Genomic DNA, 27560 nt, shown 5'->3' on the forward strand with positions numbered 1-27560 from the left:
CCATGCAGACAACCCAATGTTGGAAAGCTAGGGCAAAGTTAATTATTCCCCACTCGTGTGCCTCCAGCTGTCTGGCTTGTGCCACTGACACCCTGTACTGCTCTCCAAACCGCCTAGGATGGTTGGGAGCATCTTCAAAAGCAGTGAGTTGTTGCTCCGACACAGCTCCTTTCTGCGTCTGCCTGGCGTGGTGATAAAGATGTGCTGGGTTGGGTCGCTCTCACTCCCCACTTCTGTTAAGCCCTTCCTATTCACAGATGTGTGAAGAGGGCCCTGCTGCCTTGGCAGGTGGCCTTCGTTTCTGTCCCTTAATATTAGATGGTACTCTAACTGGAGGGGAAATCCCACGCTGTATTTTGCCGGCTCGCCGGCCGCAGCAAGTTGCTGCCGGGCGCCCCGCAGGTGCGCAGGCTGACCGGGGCTGCTCTCGGGCCTTCCGCCGGCGCGGTGCTCCCCGCCCAGGGCGGTGCGTGCCCGGCGGGGTTTGTTTCGCTTAGCAACGCCTGCCGGGCCGCAGGCAGCGGGCAGCTCCCGCCCGAGGCCGCTGGTCCCTCGACAGGGCTTGCGGCGCCGGGAAGGGGGTCCCGCCCCTGCCATGAAGGTAGCGGCCCTGGGGGCGGGCGCGCTTCTCTCCAGGCTGCGCCGCGCCTCGCCGGCCCCCAGGCGGCGACCACCCTCCGGCGGGGGCCGCGCCGCGGGCAGCAGCGGCCGCACCCCGCGCCCGACGGCCGGCGCGGCGGACAAGGAGCCCGGGGGGCGGGCGGCGGGCAAGGGGCTGCTCATCACCCTGCCCGACATCGGGGAGGAGGCGGCGGCCGAGGGCGAGGAGGCGGCGGGTATCCCACGGCGCCCCGCGTGAGTGAGCGCCCCGCAAACCTGGGGGTGCGGGGGAGGTGTGCGCCGCTCACTCCTGTGGCTTCCTTCCACCTGGCTTTTTTTGCCTCTGGGTGTCCGGAGAGGTACCGAACATCTCCCTGCGCAGGGTTTTCCTCCCCCGGGTGCATTCCGTAGGTAGGGACGCGCACCTTCAGTGGCAGGAGCGATGGCTCGCGCGGGGCTGTGTGCAGCAAGGGGCGAAGAGCTGGAGAACGCTCGGGGTTCCGCGTGGAAGGGGACGGGAGTCCGAGCACGGCCCCGCATAGGCGGAGGAAAATTGCTCCGTCCTCACCTCGGGATGCGCAGGGAGAGAAGCCGAGGTCCAGAGAAAGCGCAGGGGATAGTGAGCTTGGGTAGGCATCGTAAAGATACCTCATGTAGGTGTGTGAGTTTTATCAAGTTCTGTCCCGAAGCTGCTGCTGCAAATTAAGGCAGACATTTCAGTCACTGCCTTGTGGAATTCTAAAATGTCAATAACAGGTGTGATACTTGGTTTTGAATGTTTTTGTGTTTAATTTTAAAATCTCACCTTGAAAAGTTTAGGGTTTGCTGCAGAAAAAAGAAAACTGTTAAATATGTGTGCTTCCGTTTGGTGATATTTTGCTACAGCAAAGGTATACTGAAGTGGTTTCTTAGCACATTTAAAGCAGAAGAGCTGATAAAAGTGAGCAATAGTTGCATTACTGTATTGGTGGAATTTTTCATACTATTACAAAAAAAAGAGAAGCTACTGTACATATTATATGAACATCTATTATTGCTGCTTCTGTAGTACTAAACTGTGCTAATCTCTATTACTGATGATCAGAAGAACAGTAATGTTTTGTTAGGTGTGATAGAAATGAATGTATATTTGAATTAAGTTTTTAACTCTTTAGGACTGAAATCTCTTTAGTACACTGTTGAATTTTCAGATGGATTTTGGAACCTCTGCTTTAAGTTCGGTTTCCATGTAGCATAATATTTAAAGTAGGACCACAAATCTTCCTTGATGTACTTCTTTTATTTCCTCCTACTCCAATCTAGAGCTTTTTATTTTGTTTCAGAATATATTGTAAGCTCTTTCAGGCTTAAACCTTTACTGTATTTGTCTAAAATAGTAGCCTTTTGGGAACAGGGAGGTTTATCTGCTTTAATATGCATTAACAGAGTTCTGTTTATAAGATGTTTGGTGCTTTATATAAACAATACCAGAACAAATCCATGTTATGTCCCTGTAATTTCCCCCAGCTGCTTTTTTTTTCGGTACCAAAAATAAAGACAAGTAAAATGCCGATGACTTTTATCATTAAAAAAATTAAAGAACGGAGTTCACTCTCAAAACAACCTGATTGTATTGGGATGAAGAATAAACCAAATTACATTAAAACTGGTTGTGTCCAGCAAAATACTCATTTTGACTTGCTATTGAACCACTTCTAATTGATATCACCTAATTATCCCCTAACTTATTCTTTTGTATGCATGGTGGCATTTCAAACATTTTATTCATAGCAGTAAAGGTTATACTGATTAAGGTATTGTCTTCAAAAAACCAAAAGCAAACCAGAAAAATGTTGAAGAAGGAATAAGATACATCCTTTGACAAGGAAAGTCTATACCTCCACATTAGCATTTTTTTAATTAGATGGCTTCACTTAAGCTTTTAGAAGAAGCATCTTAATTAAATATTGAAAACTTTAGTATTCCTTGCATAGAGTTGAGATTAGAATTTGTGAGTTATAGAATATGATAATATATTATTGATAGTTACACACAGAAAGCTTTTGCTTACCTAAATAAAGTTCCTTCCTGACAAATTTTATTACTGTTCAAAATGTTTTAGAAGACATCAATGGCCAGTGTATTTTCACTGATAGCAATCTATGAGTACTTGGTTAATAAAAGAAAGTATCTATTTTATGTCTTAGTATTTTTTTCTTAGGTACTGACAAATTGATAGCAATGAAAATACTTGAAGAGTGCAGAACAGTGAAAATCTGGTACTGATTTCCTTCTATCTTTCCTAGATATGCTAAATTTTCTGATTTCCACAACTACCAACAACTTGTCCTAATAGTGTAGAGGGCTCAACTATGGCAGTACTTTGTGAGAGTTTACATTTACTATTTATTTACCTAGAAATTTCATATTTATTAAACAAATTGAAGGAGGATTTATAATGAAAAATATTTTTCTTCATATTTTAATGGAGAAAAAATTTCATTCTTTTTTACTCTTATTTGAAAGAAAATATATTCTGCTATAAAAGACCATGAAATTTCTTGAAAGGATAAGAAGATGCCTTATGCTACACTTACAACAATGTGCTAATGATACCAAGATACATAGATTCCTTTTCAAAGAAACATTATTATTGCTATTCTAACATTTTGCAATAGGAAGGGGAGATAACAACCCCTATCTGGTCTAAAGATAAACTGGGCAAGGCTTAACTTACGTTTTTTTGGGAGTGGGTAATAGTTTGTAGAAACTAATTTTACTGCTCCCCATTTTCAGGATGATTCTGACACATGGCAAAAAATGTTTGTGAACTTGGTATTAGAAGTATAGCTTTATCTGTGATGTACAGGTATCAAGCTTTGGGTTTCAAAATTATTAACTTTGAAAACATGGATATAAGTAACCTGATGAGCTGCAGAAGAGGGTGGAAAGTCTGATTCCCTGTCTCCTGTTTTACCCACTAAAAGCAATAGATCTCTTTCACACTGTAATGCATACGAACCTAGGTAGGGCATTGTAGTGTTACTAAGCTGGTCACTTCCACTACTCTACTGATCTAAAAGAGTAAATATAGTAATGTGGTGGTCTGCCATGGTCTATTTTTTCATTGCAATTAAGTGTACCACAGCTCAGAAGTAAATTTGAATTTCACATGGTACTACACATTCATCTACACTCTCCAGATGGATGCAACAAAAACCAATTACTAACGTTTAGTAATATTATATATAAACTTTACGTTTTGCAAAACCTTATGGACTTTCAACAAGTCAGAGAATCATAGAATGGTTTGGGTTGGAAGGGATCTTAAAGGTCATCTAGTCCCAATCCCCATGGGCAGGGACACCTTCTGCTAGACCAGGTTTCTCAAAGCCCTGTCCAACGTGGTCTTGAACACTTCAAGGGATGGGTCATCCATAATGTCTCTAGGTAACCTGTTCCAGTGCCTCATCACCCTCACAGTAAAGAATTTCTTCCTCATATCTAATCTAAACCTACTCTCTTTCAGTTTAAAGCCTTCCTCCTTGTCCCATCACTACATGTCTTTGTAAAAAGTCCCTCTCCAGCTGTCCTGCAGGCCCCCTTGAGGTAACAGAAGCCTTCTCTAAGGTCTCCCCAGGCCCTTTTCTTCTCCAGGCTGAACAATCCCAGCACTCTCAGGCTATCCTCATAGGAGAGGTGTTCCAGCTCTCTGATCATCTTCATGGCCTTCCTCTGGGATTGCTCCAAGAGGTTCACATCCTTCTTATGCTGGGGGTCCAAGAGCTAGATGCAGTGCAAGCCAATCAACTAGAGAATAAATGTAAAACAAAAGCAACCACAAAGCCCCTAAACCCAAAGAATCTCATTTAGCTCTAAGTCCTTTAATTGTTTTTAGAGGCAGAGGACTTGTGTTGTTTATAGGAAACTAAGAAGATATGTTTACAACCAGGCATTTTATTTCTGATCCTGTGCTCAATAAACAAGATTACTAAGTCAACCATGAAAAGAAGAGGAAGGGCCCTCAGTCTATGTTGTAACTCTCAACATGAACCCCTCTAAAATTTTGTGAGTTAGGGGACTATTTCTTTTTAGCTGTTTGTTAATGTAGAGTTCAGCATGCATTGTTCGTGGGGTCACACTTTCAGTTAAGGTTTGGGCCCATAATGGGCATTTTTTTTCTTCATCAATATTTTTGGTAAGAAAGAAGATTCTTGGATACTGCAGTAGCTTAGTGAAAATTTGTGGCCTTTTCAGTGGCGAGATCATTCCTGTCAGTTTTTTCAAGTGCTAAAGGAATTAGAGATTTCTTGTCTCACAAAATACTGAACCTGGGACTGAATCAGTCAGTCTTTTCTCACTGTTGCTACAGTCTTGTTGGAAAAGTTTCGATGTGGTGTGGATGTGTACTTGTGCATGTATGTACACTATATGGATAACAAGAGTGGGGATTTCTGTGCTGTTTTGAGTCCATCACTTGAAAACATATGTTCATAATGTTCACAAGTTGACATGGGATAGTTTTTACATCCTTACTCTGATGATTTCTGTCTCCTGACTAGATGCTGTGTTTTTAATTCAGTATGAAAATGCTGTTGATAACACACTGGTGTTTGGTTGTTGCTAAGCAGTGCTTACCCCAAGTCAAGGACTTCTCAGTGTCCCAGGCTCTGATGGTGAGCAAGTGAGCAAGAAGCTGTGAGGGAGCATGGCCAGGACAGCTGACCTGAACTGGCCAAAGGGATATTCCACACACTAGTGTGGTGAGCAGTGGTACTGTGCAATTGCTTGTTTTTTGTCTTGCATTTTATTTCTCCCTCTCCCTCTCTCTCTGTCTCTCTCTCTTTCTCTCTAGTTTTTAGGAAAAGAGTTGTGGTTGTGGGATAAATAAAGGGTCATTACTTTGTTTTTCAGTAGTGCCTTTCTTCCAGTACACCACCATGGAAGTCACATTATAGCAAGAATAGAAGAAAATTTTCAGGTCCTCAAATCTGTTTGATTACAGAAGCTTTTAGCAATATGATGACACATCTTGACACCTCAAGCCAGGGGTGTTTATGGTTACAGAGGAAGGACAAAAGTATTTAGTATGCCTGAACATATGCAGACTAAGGTCTCCCCACACTTGCATTGCTTCACTCTGTACTATAGAATGGTTGCCACACAACATTTCAGATTATCTTTGGTTTTTCTTAAATTCACTGTTCAGAGAGGATCAAGTTCTGCACCTGCTCTCAGTGATTCATTATATATGCAATTTTCTTTAGAGATCAATGACCAGAAGGGAAAAAAGTCTCTATGACATTATGTTGCTGAAAGAAGTCTGTTTTAAAAAAAATATTTACTGGATTTCCAAATTTACATAAAAAGAATACACAGGGAAAGTCTTGTGGATCACTTCCAACTGTTTTGTTAGGGTGCTACTCCCTTCTACTCCCTTCCTGTCTGTTCAGACACTTGATCCTGCAGCAGTAAATGCCTCCTGTCAGATCCAAAGAAATAAAACACCTTCTCTAAGACACTAATTAGCATTCTTTACTATTGCAGTTAATTAAGATGATAGTATTTTTCTCAATGTCGATTCATAATTTATATTAAAAATTCAGATTTACTTCTATAGTATCTTGCACTCAGAAATTGTTTATATTTCCTATAAACAAAAATTATACTTGCAGTAACATTTTTACAGTGAATCAAAATTACAAATACATTTAAAATTATATATATAATACTTTGCAAGCTCATGCCATCTTGAATACCTTTCAAAATTATAAAGCCTTTAATATTTGCAGAAGAATAAAATCACTATATACAAATAAGTCTGTCTTTAAAATTGGAACAGCTTATTCTTAAGTTGTTTTATAAAGATAGGAACAGAAATCAACACAGATCATGCTTGGAAAAACCTTAAATCTGTTTCAAGATTCAATATGAAAATGCCTAATAGTAGGCATTGCACTTATGTATATGTACTACAAATAGTCACCTGAGATGCTGTGCTGTATGTACACAGGTTGAGATTGTATTAAAAATGATGGCCTGCTTTTAAGTGTTGTCAGTGGTTTAAGAAAATAATTACATTCACTTCTTTATTAATTTTCTTCACTCCAGATGCAATAACAAGTGAAGACCTTAACCCTAAGGGGAAGTAGGTCTTGGGTAGAAGAGGTGATTTTGAGTGCACCTAGTGAGCACTCTGTGCAGGAGGCTGCCACAGGGGACTGACAAACTGTAGATGGTGATGCAGGCAAACACAGAGAAACTTTCATGCTTTAGAATTCAGCTTCTGAGAGAACCTACTGGTACTTGCAAGCAAAGAGGAGTGGCAGTTCTGAGCTGCAGTGGGCCCTACTCTTAACATACTGCTGACCAAGATTTTTTTTTCTTTTTTTAGCCATTGTGCAATTGTTCCCCCAAAACTGAGACAGAGGATCAAATCCTAGTCTTGGAGGCCATTTGCCTACATAAATCATAGTCAGTGCAGTGTTACCATGGGATAATGAGTATGTATATTAACCAGCAGCATTGCTCTGATGAGCAATGATATTCCATTGGCAAAGTCTTTCAAGATTACCTTCTCTCTGGAGCTTAAGACAATGTATTCCAATGGTACCTACTTTTTGAACCAAGTGAGACTTTCATGTTTATTTAGGAATAGAATTTTAGCAATATATGGATAAAACTGGCATTGTGGCAAATTATGGTAATTTGGTCAGATCACAAAGACAGTCACCTGAAAAACTGACCAAGAGTTCAACTGTATGAATGCTCCCCAGGTAGTTTGATCATCAAAGCATCAGTAATCCATACATAGCTTCAAAGACAGTAAGTGACATTTTTGTAAAAGGAAAGGGCCAATCAGGTGGTATGATTAAACACTGTCAGTGGAAAAACTCAGATAAAGATTTGTATTTTCATGCTTCAGATATAGTAAGTACTTCATTGACCAACAACCACGTGACTGAAAGCACTGAAACACTTCTGGCAGTGCTCATGAATAGAGATGAGAGCAAAATGAAAATTATCTCCAAGTCTGGAGTGACACTTACCAACGGAGACGTGCTATCCGTTTTGGAGTGTATTTTTGCTAGCTGTCAAGCCTCTGGCATGTTCAGTAACAGTAATGGTAAATATGATGTGTTGCTAGAAGCTAAGAATGTCAACATTTACTATATGACCTTTCAAGGCAGGTTTTCTTTTTCCTTCTCCTTACTGAGCCATGTCATTTCTAAGCGAAGAAGCCAAACATATTATAGCTGCCCTAAAATAATTTTCTGCAGAAAGCTAGATGAAAGTTCTATTAAATTTCTCATGATTCTGCTTCATTTACAATGCACCTACTGGAGTTACGTCAGCTAAACTATTTCAGGGATGCCTTTTTAAGATATGCCACAATCATCTTGACTTTGAGAAAGCTGAGGCAGAGAGGCTATAAGCAGGGACAGGCATTGTTTTCATCTACCTGGATTTTCTTTGTATTGCTGCAATAAGTGCTTAAATGGTGAGCCAAACTAACTGCTTTCATGAGCTGTAAAAGTCACTGGATATGTCTCATAAAAGGTCCAGACTACTGAAGGAAGAATTTGGTGCTGCTGTATTAACCAAGTGTAAGAATGCTCAACCCTGAGCACAGATCAGGGTTACATAAGAGTCTTCAGAAAGTACGACCTCCTCTAGGATCTGCCAATGACATTCAATACTGTCTGTTATACTTGGCAGTTTGTGGTCACTGAAGCTGTTAGAAGAGAGTAAAAGTGCTCTTATCTTCCTAAAGATCCTATCAATCTTGAAAAAAATGTGTTTTGTCAAGCAATAGAGGGAGATCTTACCATGGTTGACTGCAAACAAGTTGGACAGATGACTACCTGACCTAGAGGGAAAAGGATGTGTGTATTTCTTACGAATTTAGGCTTTTCTGTGGTATAAATATTCAACTACAATACTGCGATGCATGCCTGGAATGTCGTACATCATGGATGTGGAAAGTAGTCATGTCACGTCTGCTTCTTGCTTGCTCCAAAGATGGAGCAGCATTAGCTGGTGAACATGTGGAAGGACCATTTTGTGCAGTGATGGTTTTTCAGTGTTGCTTGTAACAAAGTTTGTACATTCTGCTCAGTGAACAAGACACTGACCAGGAGTGGTCTATTCACTTCCATGAAAACGCCCCTGACAGGTGGGCACTGTGTTGAGAGTAACCCTTTATGGAGGAATATTTGAGCAGGCTGGATTTGTGGAGTGACAGCTTCTGTTCACTATACCACATCAAAGAAGAATAAGAAATAGACTTCCATGGTAATTGTCCCAGACCAGCGTAGGAAAGGTTGGTGGGATTTCAAAATCTATTTTTTCCCACAGATGTATTCCCACATTTATGCTAGAGAGGCTAGAGAAAGCTTATAGTTTGATTTTTTTTTAATATTCTCACTCATATCAAAACTTTATAGAAATCTGGCATAAAAATAATAGTTATCTCTCGGTTTTACAAACCAAGTGTGTGTCTTGATTTGAAAGACAGGTGTCTGCTAAGGAAGGCAGAAGCCTCCCTTGGAATGGCAGATGCAACCCCCTTCCCTCTGAGTTATTATAATTTGAAATCAAGGGGCTTTTAGGCAAAGATGTGGGAAATAGGAATAACAGTTCTTTACTATTATATATATAACCAGTCAAACAAACAGCAATAACTGCGGCAGTAACAGCGAACAATCACAAACCCAGTGCCAGCCTTCTCGGCTGTCAGGCCCTTTCCCCTCGGGTGCAGTTCCGCTCGCAGCCGGCAGGGGCGCTGGCGGCTCCCGGTGAGCAGGGCAGGTGCGATGGTTCCCCCGCGGCTGCAGGGGGCGCTCCGGAGCGAGCTCGGGGAGCACACGGCACTGGTGCCCTGGGATCCCGGGAAGGGATGGGACAAAGGCTTCACAAACCCCAGATGGCTGGCCCCGGTGTCCGGCTGTACCCTCGGGAACAGCAGGCTGGAACGGCAGGCTGGAGTGGCAGGGACGAGCACAAATCCCGGGTGGCAGACGCAATGTATCCAAACGGAGAACCCCGCCCCGGAGGTCTGGGCAGGCAGAGTGAGCAGGGCTATAACGTAACGAAGGCTCGAAGCAACAGCGGGGCAGGGCGGCCACAGCCCGGCTTCTAGCGGGGCAGGGAAGGCAGGCTTTGAGATCGCAGGGCTTCTCCTGCAGAAGGACAAGCAGCTGAAGAAAAAGCAGCTTCCCTCTCTGTCCAAACGCTGAGACCGACTGCCCCCACACACTCAGGTGAAAACAAAAGAGTAGCCAGATGCGCCCCACTCTGTAGCCAGCTCTTTTGTTTTTCTTAACTACCCAGCCATTTGCTCCCCATGCAACCTGTATGGGCAAAATTCCTTTAACAGAAGAAGAAAACCAGGAGAGCTCCTAACACCCCAACAGTGTGGAATAGAACAGCAAGCGGATGAACATAAAATCATTGAGGTTGGAAAAGACCTCTAAATCATTAAGTCCAACCATTAACCCAGCACTTATGTGCTCACCATTAAACCATGTCTGCAAGTGCCACATCTACACTTCTAGGGATGGTGTGATTCCACCGTGTTCCTGGGCAGCCAATTGCAATGCTTGGGCACCCTTCCAGTGAAAAATTTTTCCTAATATCCAATCTAAACCTCCTCTGGCACAACTTGAGGCTATTTCTGCTCATCCTGTCACTTGCTACTTGGGAGGAGAGACCAACCACCACCTGGCTACAAACTGCTTTCAGGTAGTTGTAGAGAGCAATAAGGTCCCCTCTGAGCCTTCTTTTTCTCCAGGTTTAACTGCCCTGGCTATAAATGGTAGGTTAAAAGATAAAGCATGTCTCATGTTATGAGAGCATGATGTGGTTAATATGTTTACATTTGTTACAAATCATGCTTCCAAAATAGTAAAGAACATATAAAGATGTGAAATCTGAGAAAATGAATTATTTCAGAAAACAAGGCAGCAACTTTATTAGAGATCAGGATATTATACATTGTTGGCAAGGGAGCCAAGCATAGTAAATATTTTCTATCAGAGGCTGTGGCTACAAAATAGACTTTGAACCATCTGTTAAAGAGGTCTCATAGAATGTATGACAGATAATAAAGTTAGCATTTTTCTCTGTTAATTTATTTTTCTAAACTCCTCTGGTTGAATGCTTTTTGGCATGTCCTTTGATAGTTCTCTCCAGTTTCAAGTTAGAGTGATGGGAGTAGTATTAGTACTAATAATATACTCCTTCACAATTATTTATCCATGTAATTATCATTGTGTTGATGGAAAGGAGGAAGAAAGGACTTGGTTTAGAGAAATGCAAATGATATTGTGGGTTTTTGTGGTGGTAAGGTGTGGGGGGTGACCAATGGCTGAATCTTGTTACTGCAATGACAAAAAAGCCTTCCAACAGGGTTGCACTAAATTTAACTCTTGGTCTCAAGTCTTTACACTGTGGAAATGTAGGAGAAGGTAGAAGGTTAAAATAGCATTTTCTTAACCAGGACATAACTTGCTATTCTAGATTTCATCTGCTTGGATAAGTTTTGCTTGACAAAGGACTCTATTTTCCTATGTGGTGCACATGTGTCTGAAATGTTGGACAAACCTGCTCCTGTAGAAGAAGGATTGCTAAGGATGATAAGATTGGTCAATAGTTAACTCATGTAAGCACAGTTAACTATTGGGAGACAGCAAATGTTGATCACAAAACCTAAGAAGAAGGATTCATCTTAATCTTGTCAAGATAAGAGGATCAAGAATTTACTTGAAACCAACACAAACTGCTGAATCATTCTACAAAGGACTGCACATGCTCCAGAAATAAAAGTGAAAAGTGCATTGTGATGAAGACTACTGACCTTCATCAGAAAGACCCCCGAGGAAGAAGAGGAGCCTTCCCCAGTGCGACCACCAGGACACACCACGCACGTGTGACACATATGCTAATAATATTAATGACTTCCAAGAACTAATTTGTATAACCACTCCTATCCCAAGGAATATGATGACTATTCATGAATTTTACCCCTAGTATTGTGTTGTAGGAAGTGCCGTGTGTGTTTGTTAGGAGGGGCGATTCCCCACGCACCCAGCGCCGAATAAAGCAAATATCCGCTTTCTTGGACTCTGTCTCCGAAGTGTCTCCTGGCCCGGTTTGGGCTATTCAAGGACGAGGAAAGTTGTTTTTACACATGCATGATTTACTGACACAGAAGAATGGGGCTTTGAAGAATGTGGAACTTTTCTTACCAAACATAGGTTAAAAAAAAATGTTTTATTATCAGACAACAAATGCATAGTCATTTTCTGTATACCTTCCTTAGTGAGTAATGTTTTGTTTGGTTATGAAACTTTAAATGTCATTTAAATGCTGCTCTTTGTTTTCCTGTAAGGCAAGGCTTCATATGCCATGCTTTTTCAGTCTTAATTTTCAGCATATTTAATGTTGCTTTTCTTTTATTTTATTTTGTCTTTCTTTTGTTTTCTACTTATTGGCAGATCTGCTTCCTCCTTTAAGAGAGGCTTTCCGCAAAATATGCAGACGGCAGAGTTTTTATGTACTGGAGCTAGAGATGAATGGAGGTAGTGGATTACTGGAGCTAGTGTAAATCTGCAGCTGACAGCCTATGCTGTGCGCTGGCACATGTGCTGAGGAAGATCGGTGATGTGCAAACGGGTAGTTCAGAGGAGAACTCGATTAACAAGGAAAAAATCTTTATTTAAGTTGGCCAGCACTGCATAACCCTGCTCATCTACGAAGCCGAGGGAAACCTCGGGTCGGAAAGACCAAGCTCGGCGTTCTTTGGCTGCGTGTTGCGAGGAGAGAAATGGGGGAGATTGCACCGCTCCCGCCCAGGCTGAGGCTTTAGCTTTTTGGGGGGAGGCCCGGAGGGATGCGAGGCCTTGCCGCGGCGCGGGGAGCCCCGCGGGCGGGCGGGCGCTGGGTGCGGGCGGGCGGGCTCTCGCCGCGCTGCCGCCGCCGCCGGGGCGGTGCGAGGGGCGTCCGCGGCTCCCGCCGCGCCCCCATGCGCAGGGTGCGGGGACCCGGCCCGCCGGGGGGCTGCGGCCGGGGACTGCTCGTCCTGGGGTGAGTGTGGCGGCGGGGCCCGGGGCTGCTCGTCCTGGGGTGAGTGTGGCGGTGGGCCGGGAGGGGAGAATGTGGTGGCGGGGCGGGGGCTGCTGGTCCCGGGGAGAGTGTGGCGGCGGGGCCGGGCGCTGTGGCGGGGCCGGGGGCTGCGGCCCGCAGCGGGGCGGTGTCCGTGGCCCGCCTGCCGTCCTCATTTAATGCCCGTCACTGCGGAGCTTTCGGTGAGCAGCCGGGAGCTGCTCCAGTTCCTGGCGTTCGCTTACCAGGGCAGGGGAAGTGATGCTATAGATATGATGGGAGGGGTTTTTATTTTCGTTTTATTTTATTGCAATAATTTCCTGGCACACCTAATGGCATGTGATCCAAGGAGTCAGGAGATATAGTACAACAACATGCAGTGGAAAAACGTGGCAGAAATACTATATTGCTCCATCTCACATCAAGACAAGAAGACACAGCCTCAAGTTGCACCTGGGGAACTTTAGCTTGGATATTAGTAAGCAGAAAAGTAACAGTAAATGGTTTCCTCCTCCAGTGGTGTTTCATGGGAATCTGACCTGGGCGGTTTGAGCAGGAAAAGTCATGAGCAGTGAAGTGTGAAACCTTGGTGGTGGTATTAAGCTGTGGAAAAATACTGAGAACAAGGGTCAGCTATGAAAAAAGTTGAAAGATCTTATAAGGCTGCCTGAACAGTAACATGACAAATAAAGACAGAGAGGGATGTACAGGAACAGAAGAAAACATGTAGAAGATGGATTGTGAGCTCACTGTTACTTCGTGGGAGATAGATCTTGGCATTACCACAAAATGAGACTCAAGTCATGGGACTGGACTGCATGAATATTCATAGAGCCTCCTGGTGCTTACTGGCCAAAAGCAGATGCCCAGGGAATAGATAGGATATGTAGTGCAAGCACATGGAAATGCTTTCCACTGCTGTTGTACCAGCCTCCAAGAAATTGAAATTTAAGGTCTTCCCTGATAAGCAGTTCAAACTTATGGTAGGTTTTTGGTGTCTTCATAACCGAGACATAGGAGTTGGATGTGTGATTGGTCCATTTGAGTGGGGAGTTAGATTTTGACATATGTGTAATGGCAAGATAAATATCACAAAGGATAGAAAGAAGACAGAGCAATCCTAACTGTTGCAGGGCCGCTCTACAGTTCTTGTCTAAAGAAATGAAGAAAATTCCTGAACTGTGAGCTGTTTTCTTGTAGTTACTCATTCATGAATGTACTTCGATGGAATCATGCTACTGTGAGAGTTTTATGGCATGAAAATAGGTGAAGCAATCTATTGTTGTAGAAGTGTTTCCAAGGAATGCTCACACATCTGTGTATGTTCTGAAGAGGTGGGTTTAGCGTATTAATGACCCAGCTCCACATATCAAATGTAATATGTAATTATAAGCAGTTGTGTAATTACAAACAGTTTCCATCTAAAAAAAACCCAACAAAAAGCCCACCCCAAACAAAGTAAAAACCATTCCTTCATTAAACTGCTGTATGGGCAATTACTGGTTTGTGCCTTTGCTGTTGCAGTAGTGAGGTGCTGCTTCAGTTGTGTGTGTGCTTCTCGCAAAGTTTGAACTGCAAAATCTAAGGAGGATGCCAGTGGAGTAAAAAAAGTCTCAAAGTAAAAGTACTTTGTTTTTTTTGAAACACACCTTTGTAAGTAAGGTAAATAAAAGCTATTTTAAAACAAGGTAGTTTGTTTCAAGCAAATGTTTGTCTTGATGGATAGGATTGAAAAATTGAAAAATTCAACACAGTAGCTGTCTTCCTCCTCTCCTCCTCTCCCCTGCCCACCCCAGCCCCTCTTCCAGTGGAGATGTGAATTAACTTTATTTAAAATTATAGAATATTGTGTTTCTGTATTTATAGGAAAGGACTGTCCAGAGGTTCCCCAAATCGGTGTCTCTCTGGAAAAAGTGGAGTGTCTCTTCCATCAGTTTTTGCAAGAAATGTGCAAGAAGCCATTGACAATTATACTTGGTATGCATGTACTTCTGAAATAATACTTAATTAACTCACTTTTGACTTAGATATTTTCAGATTGGAATTAATTTTCACTAATCATTCTTTTAGTCATTCTTATGGATAATAACTATTGTACAATATAATGCAGGATACAAATTGACCTAACCTGCTGTTTAAAGGGTTTGAACTTTACTCCCGGTTTGTGGTATGGATTTGAGTATTTTTAGACTGTAGTAGAGGACACTCATTAGCTCTGGAAGGGAAATCAAACTTCTTGATTAAATTGAAATCATGCTCACTAATGTTGCAGGTTAGTTAACTTTCAAGAAGTTTCAATCCAGATGACACTGGTTAGGATTTGCCTGGCCTGCACACCCAATTGCCATTGCTTTCCTGGCATCCTGGGGTGGGTTGTAGCTGGAAGGGACCATCTAGAACTTTGGGGGCTTGAATTGCTGGAGATCAAATTTTAAAGTGCACATAAAAAACACTGCATAGAGACATATAACTCAGTGCTATTTGAAACATTTGTAGAGATCTTGTGCTTAGTTTTGCAAAAGTTTTCTTGTGATAGCTTTTAATGTTAAAGAGTTAAAGAAAGCTTATGTTATCTTTAATGTGTTTTTCATGTGATCACTTGCTGCTGTGGAGAAACCAAAATAATTGTTAGAGCTGGAAATATAGATACATGTGTATATATATATTCAAATACATACATACACTTTAGGGTATGCCCATACAGTTACAATGGTGTATATACATACAAAAGCTTAGTAGTGTAAAAGGAATCGCCTTTATGTAAATGGTACTAATAGGAGCATGTATTCACTCTGCTTGAAAATATATGCTTGCACCTCTTCCCCTCAACAGGAATACATATTACTGGACATTTATTTGATTGGTTGCTTTATTTAAAAAATGCTTATACAGCAAATAATTGTATTCTTCATTTTAATTTCTCATCTTTTCAGTGAAACACTCTCACCACTTTCATGTAGTGGTTGTACAACACCCACGGAGTTGAATAATTCTTGGTCTGGAATAAACAGCTATACTACTAGTTTGTCTACTGAAAGAAGTTCGGTTTACTCCTGGAGAGATGATGTATGTCATAGAAACTTTTACAGTACTCTTTTTCTAAATATTGTAGAAAAAATTAGTTTTTAGTGATATTGGACAAGTAGCACCTCATCCATAATAGCCTTATGATTAAGTGCATTAATTGAATATTTAAAAAAATAGTTTTGGTTGCGAGTTGGTATTGGTGCAGCTAATGTGTAGCAAAGGAAAACAGAATAAAATGATAAATGATGAAGTTTGGGGAAAACAAACCTGCTTCACTGAAGAAGGTAGGCTTAGGTTTCTGAGTCCAAGTGAATGATAAAACATGCCTTTTCAAACACTGCATAGTGCAGGCAATGTCTAAATTGAACTGTTCTCAATGTTTTCAGTTATAAAGCACATTCATGAACATACATATAAATTTCCCAGTCTTGGTAAATATTTAGCTCTTACGTAAACTCAGTTCTTTTTTGTAGATGATGCAGAGAGAGGTCGTACCTGTTATAAAGGCTGACCTCTGAGGCATACCTGGTGCAGGCTGGCAGTGTTGAATAAATCCAAAAGCATTGCAGTTGTTGCCACTTTCATTTTAGAAAGCCTTCTGTGGCTTGTAGCGGTAGTTCTGCCATTCTTTTTGCATAATGTCCTAACTTTTAGGGTACTGACCCCATCTGTCACTGTCAATCCTTCAGGAGAAAGTCTGACTGGATTATACAGTAACCTGTGTGAGAGTTATTTTCTCATTCCTTTTCAGTGTGATCCTTTCTGTAGCTTGAAGTGCTTTAAGGCATTCAGCTGGAAGTGAACAAGCATAATTTGGGCCTTGAGTATTACCAGGTTTTTTGGTGTATGATATTATCTAATGTAAGTGGCAAATGTCATTACGAACAGTGCCCCAGCTGAGGAACCCTCAGCCAAGTGCTTGTCTCCTCATTACTGGATAAAATCAGGCACTTCTCTACTATTTTCATTTGCCTCTGTGTTAACCTAGTCTCTAGTTGCACTGAGTTGTAGGTTCAGTGAAGAAGTATGGAAGAGCCTTTCTCACACTGACAGCTGTTTCCTAAGCACCAGACTGAGTGACACAGGCATAAGGTGCCTCCTCTTTGCCCTCTTAGCTGTGGTACTCAGAAAGGAAGAGCGCTTCTTGAAAGAGCCGGGAGCTTTGGTGTCCTGGGTCCCAGAGATACAGTGTGTGTGCTTCACATTGGCACAGGGAACAAGCTCAGAGTTCAAATACCTTATAACTGTTTCTTTTTTTTTAATGTGGGCTAATCCTAGGCAGCTGTATATGTTAATGTCATAGAAATGTAGTCTTGTAGTTCCTTCTTGCCAAATCAACTTGCTCAGGCCAGCTATATGGGATCTTTTTGGGGCTTTTTTTTGGCATTGTGGTATATAAATTGTGTCCAAAATATATAGTCTGAACATGCATTCTGATACTCTCAGCCAAGTTGATTCAAGTTGTTCTGTTCTTTAAATATCATGGAATTTTTAGTATACATGCATATTTGCTAACACCTATTAACTTTATAAAACATAGGAATTTGATAAAGCTAACACACAGAGAGTGCATCAGTTATTTTGGGAGATTGATGAAATGCTGTTTGAAGGAAAAGTGACCTCCCAAACAGAGAACCTGCAGGCAGAATGTGCAGATTGGAGCGAGCAATTTCCTCATATAAGGTAAGGAAATTTTTGCTAATACTAGTTTTAATCAGTTACCATTCTAATTTGAATTTTTGGGGTACCCTCGTATGATTTGGGCATCAGCAATACTTGTGCTTTTGGATCTCTATCTCTGGGGCTGAGCTGTGCCATAGGTGTTCAGTAAATCTGGGCAGTGGTGCTTTAGCAACTGATGCCCCTTATTTTGCTTAATAAAATGATTTCAGGCAAAGGTGTTTACAAATTATTTTATAGCATAATTTTGTGTATATTTATTAGAGTTGCTTTCACCTTTTCTCTGTTCCTCTCTACATCATGCATGTTGGAGTTTGCGCATTTTCTGAACTTTAACTGTAGCCTTAACATTCCATGTAAACATTTTTGATTCGCCCTTTTTACTCACACTGATGGATACTCGAGTTGGATAAGTGATGTCACAGCAGGCGATATTTGTCTTCTGCATCCATTTTTAAATGTATCCTACAGAGTTTTTTGATAAGAAAGGAAGTGTGTTTACTTTTGTCTGCCTTTAGAACAATCTAACAAGTTTTACTATTTGCTCTTAAAATTTATAAACTAGAATCTCATTCTTGTGTAAATCAGCTTAACTTTAATGACTTAAATACTAGGTGATGTTAAGGTAGTACATGAGGCTCTGGCCCCTCCATGAGTTGCTTTTCAAAGCAGATGTAAGGCGTGCTTTTGCATTGCCTCCCATTTGCAGGTGTTTGTATTCTGGATATTTGCATATGGCTTAGGTTTTCATCTAAGATACTGCTTGTTCTCTCCTTTTTATTCAGGGTTCTAGGAAAGCAGCTCCTAGTGCCAAAGGATGAAGGCTTTCAGCATTTTCAAAGCAGAAGTGATGCCCATGTTGATACTAAGTGTGTGCCTGGCCTCCTTGAATGTACTGGTAATACAAAAGAGTATGTTAATTTTTTTCAGTTTTCTTTTTGGTCTTCCCCCTTCAGAAACACGTACAAATATTACTTTTGTATTACTGAAATGTGTCAGTATAATTAAATATGCACTTTCTTCTTTCTTTGAATGTTTAATTCTCATTTTCTTGATGTTTTCTTTCAGGCTCTGCATCTCAGGCTCTAAACTGATCCCAACAGCATCTCCAATACATAAAACATTGGATTCAAGTTCCACTAGGATTTCTGCTTCAGACTCAGCTGTGTATTCCTTCCTGGAAGAAGAAGTTTATGATGAGGATGGAAAAATAGAGGAATATCTTGCCTTTGACAACAAGGAACTGTAAATAACAGATATATGTATTTTTTAAGAATGTAATGAAGAATTATCAGTGAACTGAGTCAGGGTTCATAAACTGTGTTTCTCTTCTGTAAGATACAGTTCCTTCTGTCCCTGTGTTCGGTAGCACAGTGGTCAGAACTCTTACTGGGCATGAATGTTCCAGGAGCTAGGCTTCTGGGTGGATGAAAGATCATAATGTGCTGTTTTCTAAAAGGCTTGTCTATAAGGGGAAAACTTTGGTAGGACTAGTTGGGCACAAAGCACAGCTTTTTGTGCTAAGGCCTTATGCACACTCAGAACAAAGACATGGTTGTTCTGAAAACCTGAGGAACCAGACAGAGACCCTTTCAGTGCTCTTTTGGAAAGAGAAGGCTGGGGTTGCTGTATTTTTGGGAAGCGTTTAAGTGTAAGAATGCTCTCAAGTAGTCCTCTCTCTTTGTTTTACTGAGTAAGCGAACTTAATTTGGGAGGGAGACTTGTGTGAAGGTGTGTTTCTCTCTTTTGTGTCCCTCATATGCTTCTTGTTTCCTAAAATTCTGAAAAATCTTGTTTTCCATAACTAAAACATTAGGTTTTAGTTCAGTCCTGACAGGTTTAGTTTAGTCCTGACAGGAGAACAGCTTCGTCATTTTGTCAGTTGGAACCACTCACTCAGCCACATCTCACTTAGAGTGAAGAATTATGCAGTTTGGTTTGAGGAGGAAGTGAAGAAGTGACAGAGAAGAGAAAGGGAGTAGAAACTGGTAGGAATTTGAAATCATCTTTGTGATCACAAAAAAAAGAAAAAAAAACATTCCTTAGAAAAAGATATGATGGCATTACAAAAAGAAAAAGGTTAAAACTTTCTTATTGAGAGGGTGTATTAGGAGACCAAGCTAGGAAATGTTGCTAAAACATGCTTCCCTAGATAAACAGAAAAAAAATTAAAAAGCATAACTGTCCTAGCTGTAGTGGAGAGGAAGAATGTATGTGTAAGGCTATGGGCTCTATTATTCTTGTCAAGCTGAAGAAATCCTTTAAAGTTATTTCACCTTTGATCAGTGGTGGAAACTTGCAGATGTGTGCAGGTACACAGGGCGTGCTAAGAAAGAAATTTTCTATGTGAGAATCCTCTTGACAAATACAACAGTTGTTACCTATGTTATTGTAAAAAGCAGAGGATTTAGTCTCAAATAGAAAACTTTTTCCTAGACCTGCAGATCTTTCTGTTGTAATGCCCTGTTGGGATTTTTAAATTTTTCAGCGGCAAGCAAATGAAAGAGAAAATCATTATATGTATTTGATAAGTTCTCTTCCCTTAGGTGAATTTGAGTTTGAATTTTTTGGTAATCTCCAACTGACTGCCTTTTCTTCCATATGTATGTTTCTGTATTGAAGGAGAGGGGGAGAAGTCAAACCCCATGGGAATTCTTTTGAATTTGTTTCCTTTATTAGTGACGATGAGATTTGGGAACAAAAGAAAATGCGTCTTTCTGAGAAGAGGTGTAAGCGTGGCATTCCCCCTGTTTCTCCCAATGCCTGTATCAAAGATGCTGTGGCTTCTGAAGTATTTGATCATATCTGGAGTAACGTCATTGGAATATTGGAGGAACTGATTAAAAAAATTTGGGAAACTAGTGTCCCAGGTATTTGATATTTTCATTTGAAAATATGGTATTTGTTGAATCTAATTCAGAAAAGTCGTCTTCTCCTATCCCCTTAAATTAAGCAAATTTTCCAAGCTTTAGTTAAGATAACCATTGCTGTAGAATGGTAACATATGTAATGACTTGCCATGAGAATGTGTGCACACACATGCACCTAAAATGAAACTTTCTTTAAGATTTTCAGGGAGTTTTGTATGAGAGGTGTAAAAAGAAGAATACTGACTGAAATAGCTTCATTGCAAGAGAACATGTTTAAAAAAAAATTAATCACTGGCTTGAAGATGCAAATTGATGATGTTAGCAGGATATCACTGACAATGTGATCTGAATTTGGAACCTAGGAATCAAAAAGTCTCCTAGTCCTCATTGTTTAAGCTTTATTAATAAAAAGAACCCTTGGGTAGTCAGACTGTTGAAGTGAGATAGACAGTCTTGCTGATGTGCCAGACTTCATGAGTTTACCATAGGATGAAGAAAAGGTGATGGATGTAATTTTATTTTATGTTTTCATATTCTAACAGACTGTAGCGAGGAAAAGAAAAAGCTAGGAAAATTAACTAGAAGTGAAAACCTATTCAGTGGGTGTGTGTTATCTTTGGAAGCTGAGGGAAATTTCAGTTCTTTCAATGTATTTTAGAGGGACAGAAGTAACAGAAGAATACCTGAGGGTGGGTTTTGGAAGTTACCTCAAATGTAAGGCACACTCAGGCTCAAATATAAGAATACAACAAAGTGAGAAATGGCAAAATTTCTCTGAATGGTTGCAGCATCAGAACTTAACATTTCAGGTTTTAGTGTAATTTAAAAGTTCTTTTTACACCGCAGGTGGATTGTTTAGCTTTCAGTATTATAGTTTAGGGAGGATTGTTTAGCAGTATTATAATAGGTTTGCTCTTTTATCCTTTTGGAGGTCATAAGCTTATGACAAATAACTAGTATTTCAACTAGGAAGGAAAAGAATTTGGGTTTATAATAGAAATAAGATGGTAGCATATACCCAAAATGAAACAGTATACAGCTGCTGTCAGACAAGGATAGTATCAATAGACTTTTTATTAATACATATTTTTAATTTTTTTTTAATACTTAAAAAAAATGTCTGGGGATTTTTAGACAGCATTTCTAGGGTCTTAGCTGTATTTTTTTTAAAGAGGCACCTCAAAATCTACCTGTATAGGCTAGCTTGTATGTCAGTGTCAGAGAAAACATAGACGCAAAAGGAAATGTTTTCAAAAGCCCATAATTTATTTAGATTTTTAAATATCATGGAAACTTAAAGCTATATGAAAGTCTTTATTTACTGTGTAATATTGTTTGAATCCCAACAAATGATGGCTGGTAAACATATAAAATACTTCTTATTCCCTCTACTTTTTTTGCTCTTGTGCAGAGTGTGACAAACAAATAGAAAAACTGAAAACTGTTACAGCAAAACTGCCGCATTTGCCTGTCATTCATATTACAACAGATGCTGGGAGCATTCCTCTTTCCAGAGGCTCTGAAGTACGAAGTGTATCTTTTGGGGCTCATTCTATTTCATCACAGGTAAAAATAAAACAAACCTTTCTGTCAAATGCTATTCTTTTTTTCTTCAAACCTTGGACAGTCTTAGTTGAAACATGAAAAGGCTCCTTGTCTTTATTTCCTCTTCTTCTTCTTTATACCAATTAGGTGTACTTAAAGTCATCTGATTTAAAATGAGGTTTAATTAAATGTTCTTTATTTTTTTTATTGTCACTTGTTTTTCTTTGGTGGTCCTTAAAGGTACAATTTATCACTCAGGCATTGCTCCCATTGATTTGCAAAGTCTTGTTAAATTCTATTCTGTCCTTAAAAACTAATTTGCTTTTATTGTGGTCCAGTCATTTCTTCATGGTAAAATTAAGAAGACTAACTGGGATGTGGAGTTGCAACTTGAAGTGCTTTAATCCCAACCCTGCGAGTTTCAGACTCTCCCATTCCTTTTCTTTTCCTTTGCCTCTCGTGAAAGGGGATTCTGCAGTACATCCACCAGCACATTGGCACAACGCATTACCTGTCTTTGTGGAAGCTCATGCTTATATTGATAAAATGTCCTATTTTGTCCTGCTTGCTCTCTCCTCCCTCTGTCTCCTGATTCTTGTTTAGCACATTTGATTCCTTTTTCAGCCACTGCTTCTGTTTGTTTTTTTTTCTCCTGTCTCTTTCTATTGAGTTCAAGCAACTTCATTCTCTTCCATTGGCTCTTTTTCCATGCTTGCTAAACAGTGAGATAAGGAACACAGAAAAGATAGCACAGCAGTCTTGGTTCTCCCCATTGGCGTGCTTTGTTCTGTAGCGGTCTCAGCAGCCAGAAGAAGTAAAATGCTTCGATAAATCATGCCCCTGTGCTGAGGGAGAATGGGGAGTTTGAAGAATCAAACTCTGGCTTCAGCTGAAACTTATATTGTAAATCGAGTTGCAATTCAGTAACTAAATTACGCAAGTTGTGTTTATAAAACCTGTTTAAAATAAGCAAAAGAAAAAAGGATAGTTATCCCATCTACTCCTGAGAATTGTACTGAACCATCTTAAAAGGAACTTTTGTAAACAAGTAAAACACCTCTTAACTATGTGCTTTTTGAGGTTTTCCTTCTAAAAAAGTAAAGCTTAACACACAGTTGTTTCTTTTAATAGGGTCACCATTTCTCCAGCAACTTCTGTAATGATTTGGATGGTGTGATGACAATTCAAGCAAAACCACTCCAACAGAGGCATGCTGCCACAGCAGAAAAAATACCGTGGGTGCTGATATTGACATTTTAAAAATGTGACATAATTCACATTATATAAAAAATGTTTTGCAATTAGAAAAAGGCAATAAAAAGGCAGTGATCTTGTTTGTGTGGATCACTGATATGACAGTGATTTGCAGAGGTTGAAATGATGCACTGTTAAAGCCTTGCTTTTCTTGATCCTAATTCCTTATTTCTTTCTCTTTTCCTAGGAATGAGCAAGAAGACAAACAGCATAGCATTACCTCCAGTGCTCCAAATTCAGCACATGCTAGGCTGGGAAGAATTTCTGATAACAGTGTTCTTTCATCATCTCCGGCACTGCTGGCATCTTCTAGGAAACTACCAAGGTTACCTTCTCTCACCTCTGACCAGCCCTGCTCAGAAGTTCCTAATATGTACAATGATGAAATCCATAAGGGGATGAAATTGTGAGTTTTTCATTTTATTATTTTCTTTTCTCAAACTTTACTGAAATTTCACCACTGAAGGATTTTGCAAAATACTTGAGAACTAACCCATGATTTATTACTAATTGTAGAATTCAGAGGGAAGAAGAAAGCAAGCAGAGCCCTGATATTTTGAGGAAAAGCATTTGTTTTTTTTTTATTGCTGTATTAGGTGCTGTTACTTTCTGTAGCTGAGCTTTATACAGAAATGTGCTACTTAATAATTTCATGTTACTTCAATGAAGAAGTCTGTAATGTGAATTCTTCTAAAAGAGGAACCCTTAAAATTCTGTAGGGTTGGTGGCTGGGATCGTTTATCTTCTGCTCGTGTGGCTGCAACCCGGAACAAGTTACCACCCATAAACTCTGAGGCTGTTGAACAGTATGTTTCAGTACCTCGAATGCAACCCAGCTCTGTAAGTTGTGTTCATGTTTTTTACTGGTGAAGAACTTCAAGCTATTTAGAAATAAATTACTCTATGTCACTGCTTGATGTGAGTAATTTTACAGCTTGTGTTGGCTTGTATTTAATACATAGATTTAACGTGCTAATGTGTGTTACATTGGGGTACAATTACAATGCAGGAGAAGGCAGTGTAAAACCTCACGTCACAGACAGATCACAGTGGAAAGACTTCTCTGACAACAGAAAAATCTGATTAGAAAAAAAAAAGATAAAAAGAACCAACCAACAAGATAGTAACCTTGCACTTCTGTGCATCTGGATTTAAATAACTCTTTTCAGTGTTTTATTCACTAATGTTAGATTATAAGAATTAGAAAATTATGCTAACTGAAGTAGAAAAGGATACCAGCTGAAAAAAACAGATCTTATATTGGCCTATTTTTGAAGGTTGGGGAATTAATGAATCACCAGAATGAAAGTAAATTGGCATGTTGATATGTGAATGTGCCAACATAGAAACAGTCTAACAGCTGTTTAAGAAACAGGCAAACCCTTAAATTGGTGCTTTTGGTTATTGAAAATGTGTTTTTCTTTCCTTCTTGTGAACTTTTGTATGTCAACAGAAAAAAATATTTTAATTTATTCAATTGCTGCATTCTCTTAATGTTCTTTTTAATTCTCTCAGCGTCAAGAACGATATGCTCATAGCAGAGTGTCAAGTGCAGTGGCTGGCAGGACAGAGCAACATCCACTTAGAGAAAGAACTGTTACTGTTGATCAATTTTCAAGGCCCAACACAACTCATACATTCAGGGTATGTTACAGTATATGTAGAGACATGGAAAAGGGAAGAGGTTTTCATTCATGCCTGCTGTTGGTCTACAGAAGGTCTCATTTCTGGGTCTCTCCTGATTTCTGATATACAGGGATTCCTGCTCCCTATAGAGAGGAGGTTCTTAAAAGTCTTGGGGAGGGTGTGGGACTATTGTATGAGGAAGATTTTTTTTTCAGGTCTAATGCATCAAAGTTTTCCTTTGAGGATGTCTGTGTGCTAGAAGTGTGCACTTTTCGTGCTGGTTGGAGCTTTGTACTTTGGTAGGATTCAGTCTGCTGGACTAGATAATAAAAACCATAACCAAACCATTTCAGTAGATAAGTGTATCACACACTAGCTAAGAGTATATGTTTCTTTTTTACAGAGAGACACACCTCAGAAGAAGTCACTGACTCCCACGAATTTTGCTAACCACAGAAGGACGGGTCAAGGATTTTTGATAACAGGTAGGTAAAGTACAAATCACTTGGAAGGTAAAAGGCCAACAGAACCTATTAACCCATCATACCATCAAAAAGTGCAGTGCTTAGGGAGAGCTATCTCAGCATAAAAGAAGAATAGATTTTTCTTGGCAGGATCTTTTGAGTTTGGTTCTGAAGTTTCTTCTCACTTGTTCTGAGGTTGTCCTAACTCTTATGGGTAGGAATCCTGTGAAGCTTCTTTTTCTTGTTATGACATGGGAGGAAAAGAATTCCGTCTCATCTCATCTCATCTCATCTCATCTCATCTCATCTCATCTCATCATCTTTTTTTTTTTCCCCAGTGTTTTGACATATTTACAACTACAGCAAGGGTATGTGGTGTACAGGCTAGATATTTCTGCAGTTGCTAGAGTGGTAACACAATTGCATGCTTGTGAGCTGCTCATAACAAATTTTATTTTAGCTCTGAAATTAATCAACTTTTTGTGTGAAGAAAAAGTAGATTTGAATATGTGCATTTTTCACAAAAATATAAAGCTCTCATAAAAAAAAAGCCCCAGCATTAATTTGCAGCTCTGTCTTGAATTTGCAACACCAAAAAAGAGAGCAACCCTATGTGGCTCATTTTGTTCCATTTTTACAATAAAGCTGACTGGCTAGTTCCTGATGTATATGAATCCTTATATGTAACCTTTACTTGTTTGGAAGTTCCTTGAGTTTAAATAATTATGTAATTGACATATAACAGGTGATGTAAGAATAAGGGCAGGTTAGCAAATATTGATCTGAGCACATTGGTGGAAGTAACTCATACATAATCCTGGAGTGTCTTTCAGAAACTACAACAATTAACAACGTTTCTATTTTCCAGGTTCACAGAATTTCTCCAGATCCTTTCAGAGAAATCCTCCAACTTCAAGGAAGAAATTTCAGATTGCTTCTTAACCTGTTTTAGGAAGAAATAGAAACCCTCTGCACTGAATGAAAGACTGAAGCACTAAATTGGCCACTTAGTATCTTGTGTAACAAAGAAGGTGTGCATTATGCCGGTGTCTGCTGAGCCTTGCAATCCTCAGGATGCCTGCATTACCTTCTTTTAAAATTATTTGACCAGAGGTTAGATTAAAATTTGGAGCAAAATGAAATAAATGGTTGAGGTGTCGGCTCTGTTGGCAGTATCAAGAGACTGTGGCTGCACTTTCTTCTCAGGCATTCCTCCTTTTTCTGCCTTTCCCAGGGAATTATTTTTCTACCTATCAAATAAGATATGTTTAGAACATAAAGTGCTGTTCCCACTTTTTTTGTTTCCTTAAAGATGTTCTAGTCTATGTAAATATCAGTCATATATAGAATTTATACTTTTAAACAGGAGTTTGCAATACTTCCCCTTTAACTGCTGTTTTAACAATTCTTCATTTTTCAGTCTGTCTGCTTATTATTATAATAATATTTGATCTCTTAATACTGTCTGCACCTACTTTTTCTTCTTCCTTTAATTCTTTTGAAATCTCATTCATTGCCTTTACTTATGCTGTTTTAATCATTAGTAGCTGTAGGAACTGCTGGGATAAACTTTGTTTACAGCATGTAATGTTTTCTCTGCCAAGCTAAACATGTTTATAGATGCTGAGCAATTGAACCAGCGTGCTGACAAGTCTTTTAAGACCATTCCCACTTTTTGAGATTTCTTGTACAAATGAAGAGAAGAGCAGAACAGTAGGCATCTGCTTCTGCAGCTTAAAAGGAAAGATTTGCTAATTACTAGAGCAGCAATGGATCATTCTCAGGTGGCAAGAGAGAGGGAAGAGGGATGTTTGCTGTCTACCAGAAGTATTTTAACACTTCTCTCTTTTGGTCAGTTTCTGGGCACCTGACAGAATCACTGGTCATCTTACATCCTGATAATCATTATAGACTCCTTCCAGTTTGGAAGGGACCTCAAGGATCATCTGGTCCCTGTTGGCAAAAGCACAGTCTGGACGAGATGGCCTATCATCCTGTCCAGCTGAATCTTAAGAGCCACCACTTCCCACATAATGGAGAGATTATTCCAATGGCTAAATATTCTCATTGTGAAAAGTTTTCCTCTTGTGTCCAATTGGAATCTTTCCAGGCATAACTTGCACACATCACTCCTCACTTTTCCATAAGATTCCTTATGAAAAGGGAATCTCCCATCTTCTTAGCAGCCACCCTTCAAATACAGGAACATGGTGATACGGTGTGCCTAAGCTTCTTTTCTCCAAGCTGGCAAATCCAATTTTCTCAGCCTTTCCTCACATGACAGGCTACCCAGTTCTTTGGTCATCTTTGTTGCCCTTTACTGCACCTTCTCCACCCTGTGCACATCTTTCTTGTATAGCTGGGACCAAAACTGAACACAGCATTCCAGATGTGGCCTGACCAGAACTGA

At 40.1% G+C, this 27560-nt stretch overlaps 1 protein-coding gene across 4 annotated transcripts; it reads left to right on the forward strand.

Moving 5' to 3' along the window:
• The first annotated feature begins 834 nt into the window (after window positions 1–834).
• Window positions 835–26786, forward strand: FAM149A (family with sequence similarity 149 member A). Of its 4 annotated transcripts, none has more exons than XM_039551377.1 (14): window positions 835–855; window positions 14551–14661; window positions 15618–15750; window positions 17252–17394; window positions 18177–18302; window positions 18460–18636; window positions 20071–20261; window positions 21673–21827; window positions 22938–23041; window positions 23248–23466; window positions 23780–23900; window positions 24576–24704; window positions 25090–25171; window positions 26019–26786. In XM_039551377.1, exons 4-14 carry the CDS (start codon window positions 17309–17311, stop codon window positions 26090–26092), a joined length of 1464 nt encoding a protein of 487 aa, XP_039407311.1. In that variant the 5' UTR covers window positions 835–855; window positions 14551–14661; window positions 15618–15750; window positions 17252–17308; the 3' UTR covers window positions 26093–26786. The 4 variants fall into 4 exon arrangements, with proteins under 4 accessions (XP_039407311.1, XP_039407308.1, XP_039407309.1 ...); XM_039551374.1 differs by lacking the exon at window positions 835–855 and adding an exon at window positions 12572–12666; XM_039551375.1 differs by lacking the exon at window positions 835–855 and adding an exon at window positions 12611–12705.
• Window positions 26787–27560: the final 774 nt, after the last annotated feature.

Source organism: Corvus cornix, chromosome 4 (genome assembly GCF_000738735.6).
Source record: "Corvus cornix cornix isolate S_Up_H32 chromosome 4, ASM73873v5, whole genome shotgun sequence".
NCBI classification, from domain to species: domain Eukaryota; kingdom Metazoa; phylum Chordata; class Aves; order Passeriformes; family Corvidae; genus Corvus; species Corvus cornix.

Coding starts and splice junctions, on each gene's coding strand:
- FAM149A (XM_039551374.1), top strand. CDS start 12,605: ATGCGCAGGGTGCGGGGACCCGGCCCGCCGGGGGGCTGCGGCCGGGGA. Junction 20,262..21,672: donor TTGGGAAACTAGTGTCCCAG/GTATTTGATATT, acceptor GCTCTTGTGCAG/AGTGTGACAAACAAATAGAA. Junction 24,705..25,089: donor ACACAACTCATACATTCAGG/GTATGTTACAGT, acceptor TCTTTTTTACAG/AGAGACACACCTCAGAAGAA.